Source organism: Phoenix dactylifera, unplaced genomic scaffold (genome assembly GCF_009389715.1).
Source record: "Phoenix dactylifera cultivar Barhee BC4 unplaced genomic scaffold, palm_55x_up_171113_PBpolish2nd_filt_p 000931F, whole genome shotgun sequence".
Classification (NCBI taxonomy): Eukaryota; Viridiplantae; Streptophyta; class Magnoliopsida; order Arecales; family Arecaceae; genus Phoenix; species Phoenix dactylifera.
In genome coordinates, this window is record NW_024068290.1 from 173,836 (window position 1) to 178,070 (window position 4,235).

A 4,235-nucleotide genomic window follows, 5' to 3' on the forward strand; every position below is an offset into this window, starting at 1 on the left:
ATGATCATTAGTACATGTTCATTTTGTGAATCATATTCTTAGCAATATAATGATTTGACTCTAAGGTTGGTCATTATCCTTTGAGGGATCAGCACACTACCATGATAAGTGTATGAGATCTATTTCATTTCAAGTTCTATCCCAAACACAACTAATTTTAATCAATCCTGTTGTGAATCGATCCTGATCCAACCTCGAGCGAACATGCATCAAGATGATAATTTCAATATGAGATTTTACTCAGTCACTTATCTAGTGTTAATCTTGAAATTTATGATAGTTGATCCAAAGCTATCTATCACACTGATTTTGATCGAGGAGATGGAGATCTTGGATTTATATTACTCAATAGGCTGAGTATTTCTAAATTTGAAAGGCATAGATCTCTTAAATTTCGAGGACGAAATTTTTTTAAGGGGGAGAGAATGTGAGATACGGGCTGAAGTCGGCAGCCCCGGCCGACTTCAGCCCCGTCTTCCTCTTTTGGAAGGGGCCAGAGCAGGGGATCGGAGATGCAATCCCCTCCGGCTTCTTCGGGTGCAGCGAGGGCGGGGCGCCGCGGGCGTTACGCGGCAGCCCCGCGGTCATTCCGCGGCCACCCCACGGCCACACGAGCGGCCGTGGATTTCGCCCCACCGCCGCGATTTTCGCGGCGGAGAACCGTTACGATGGGGCTATAAAGCCCCATCTACTCCTTCCCCCAGGGCATCCCGAGCTCCTCCTCCTCCTCTTCTTCCTTCCCTCCTCCTCTTCTCCGACCGGTGTACCCTCCCGACCGAGCGCCGCCCGGATCCCCCTCGCGGCCACCCCCCGTTCTGAGACCCATCTCCTTGGGTTCAAGCGTCGCCGCCGCCGCCTGACACCGGACCGAGCCTCCCTCGGCCGAGATCCCTCCGCCACCTCTGCCACCGCCGGTAAGCCCTCTTCCTCCATCTGTTTTGGCCCCATCAACCGAGAGCATTCTCGGTTGATCTCGACCCAGCCACCGCAACGACCGCCGGCCGCCACTGCGGCCGGCTGGCCGTCGACTGAGGGGTGGCCTCCGGCCACCCCGCCGCCGCTGCTGCCGCCCCTTCCTCTTCCGCTCTCCCTCTCGGTCTTCCCCTGCCGTGGGGGGAATGGGGGAGGAAGATGACCCTACGGGCCGAACAGGGCCAAACATGGGCCCTGTTCACAGTGGGCCCGATCTGGGCCCGGTTCACTGTGGGCCCAACATGGGCCCGGTTTAAAAAAAAAAAAATCCAAACCCAAAACCCAGATCAAACCTGAGAATCCGAACCCGAACCTGAACCCGAACCTAAACCTGAACCTGAACTGAAATCCGAACCCGAACCCGAAACCCGGGACCCGAAACCCAAACCCATTAGACCAGTAAACAGATTATTTGCAGTTAAGCCCTGGGCAGTATGCTATTTCAGAAATAAGATCTTCAGTAATTTGTATTTGACCCCTATAGGAAAGACTTATTACATAAAGGTCCCCAACAATAGTTATTTAGTCCTCTCACTCAAGTCTTATTATAGAACATTACCCTGTAATTAAATATTAGTCCCTGCAATAAATTTTATTGCAGAAATGAACCAATTAGAAGCCAACCATGGGGGCCCTATTTAGCCGAGTCTATGCGGGCCCATTGGGCCGAGTCCGATATGGGCCCTATCAGGCGATGCCCATTATGGGCCAACTTTGGGCTCTGTTGGGCCATGTCCAATAATATTATTTTTGAATTTTGCTTAGTCTGAAATTAACAAGAAATTAATTAAACTTTAACAGGTGAACCTGATCCGTCTACCTGAAGTAGGAATCAAGCGAGAAGAGGTAAGTAACTTAATACTTCAAGTGTGATTTCTGAATTATTTAATAAACTGATTTTGTTTTGATATATGTTTTGCATTCAGTAAAATGGGTCAGACATGTTAAATTTTATTTGAAAATCATGTTATATGCTCTGAAATCCATGAAATATATTTTTATATATATATATGCATTCTCAGCATGGCTATGATCTGTTCTGTTCTGGCCCCGCCAATGGGGATTATACGTTGGACCTGTCGACTTGTAATCTGTGAGGAACCGGTTTCGACACCGTACCACCGGTGACTAGAATAGTGGTATTTGGACACCGTACCACCGGTGCATAATAATAGTGGTGTTTGGCACCTTGTGCAACCCATACCACTGGGTTACGTGGCCGTAGCCTATTATGTTGAGATTCTGGTATCAGAGTTTTTGAAAAAATGATAATAAGTTTTGAAAATAGTAAAACAATGTTATTTATGATTTATTTTATTATCCTGTATTTGATCTGATATGCTCTGACCCCACTTTGGGGTATTTTGTTGCTTACTGGGCTAGTGTAGCTCATTATTTTATTTTCTCTATTTTTCAGATCCAGAGGCTTGATCGCACGGGATTGGGGAGTGCGTTAGATTTTCGGATGATTCTTCAGTTATTGGCATTTTAGTTAGTTTAGTTTGGACATTTGAATTATGTTGGCATATGTTATTTTGAAATTTTGTAGGTTCGCTTTTGAACAATTTAAATAATTATGTCATCTTTGAATAGCTGTACCTGCTTTGATATGATCTGCTGCCTTGCACGCCTGTGCGGCCCGCCGTGTGGGCGTGCGGCGTCTGCCGCGCCTCGGGCTCGGGGCGTGACACTTAGATGTCATGCTGAAGTAATCTTGATCATCCAAGAATGCTTCTGTGTTTGCAGTTGCCCTTTTTTTTTTTTTTTTCTTCCTAGGTTAACCCAGAGTCATATCATTGATGTTTTCTACTCCTTGTGTTTTATGTTTGAGAAAATCGAAATTTTCCAGATTTACCGGTAACTATTTTGTTAGTCTATATAAAAGGAGAAATGAGAAAGGAAGAACTGTTTTGTTATTTCTAATATATGCTGTTGAGACTGTTGATGTTGGGTCCTAGGTCCTTTGGAAGTTCACGACGAATCAAAATGTTAATCCAGTAATATCTGTTGTTTCAAATTTGCTTCTTGAGCTCTTAGTTCTAACATTTTTGTTTTGTTTCTTTTCACCACAGTTGGTGATCTTAATCACCTAATTTCTGCCACGATGAGCGGTGTCACATGTTGTCTCCGGTTCCCTGGTCAGCTGAACTCTGACCTCAGGAAGCTTGCAGTCAACCTGATTCCCTTCCCCCGGCTTCACTTCTTCATGGTTGGCTTTGCTCTTCTTACCTCAAGGGGTTCCCAGCAGTACAGGGCGCTCACTGTGCCTGAGCTCGCCCAACAGATGTGGGATGCCAAGAACATGATGTGTGCTGCCGACCCCCGGCATGGCCGCTACCTCACTGCTTCTGCCATGTTCCGTGGGAAGATGAGCACAAAGGAAGTAGATGAATAGATGATTAACGTCCAAAACAAAAACTCTTCCTACTTTGTTGAGTGGATCCCAAACAATGTCAAGTCCAGCGTGTGTGACATCCCTCCGAAGGGGCTAAAGATGGCATCTACCTTTATTGGTAACTCAACCTCCATTCAGGAGATGTTCCGGAGGGTCAGCGAGCAGTTCACAGCCATGTTCAGGAGGAAGGCTTTCTTGCACTGGTACACAGGTGAAGGTATGGATGAGATGGAGTTCACCGAGGCTGAGAGCAACATGAATGATCTGGTGGCAGAGTACCAGCAGTACCAGGATGCAACAGCAGATGAGGAAGAGTACGAGGAAGAGGATGAGGAGATTGAAGCCTGAGAGGTACATTCCCTTTGTGACCAAGATTTTCCGTATCGTTCTGCTGTGAGAGGGGTCGCTTCCTTCAATATTAGACATGTTTGTGATGTTCGGAGCAATGAGTGGTTGTGAGGTCAGGGCCTGCATTTTGTTGAATTTGGTAATCTTTTCTGCACCGAGTTAGCTATCAGCTTTATCTGTATGTGGTTTAGAATGTCAAGCAAGGGTGATGGAATGAACGTTATGGATTCTCCCTTTGGATTCTCTCCTTGATTTGGCTGCCATTAGCTGTTTAGGCTCCGGTGATTTTGTTTTATCGACATCGGTGCTTTTGCTGGGCTTCTTACCGAATGGTAAAAGATGAAGACTGGTTATAGTTTGATTTCGAAGGCTGTGTGAGAGAGAGATTCATAGGGTGTCCGTGCAAGGATATTTTGTTGTTTGGAGGGCGCAGGCTTCGTCATGGTCGCTAAATTTATCTACTCTCTTGCACTTGCCCTAAACAAAATGGGGTTTAGAACGGGTCTGGATGTCATTCACG

At 46.2% G+C, this 4,235-nt stretch overlaps 1 protein-coding gene across 1 annotated transcript; it reads right to left on the reverse strand.

Moving 5' to 3' along the window:
- Window positions 1-3,306: 3,306 nt before the first annotated feature.
- Window positions 3,307-3,624, reverse strand: LOC120107630. The gene is given in 1 exon segment (XM_039120983.1): window positions 3,307-3,624. A coding segment is annotated over 1 exon segment (318 nt).
- Between the last annotated feature and the right edge of the window lie 611 nt (window positions 3,625-4,235).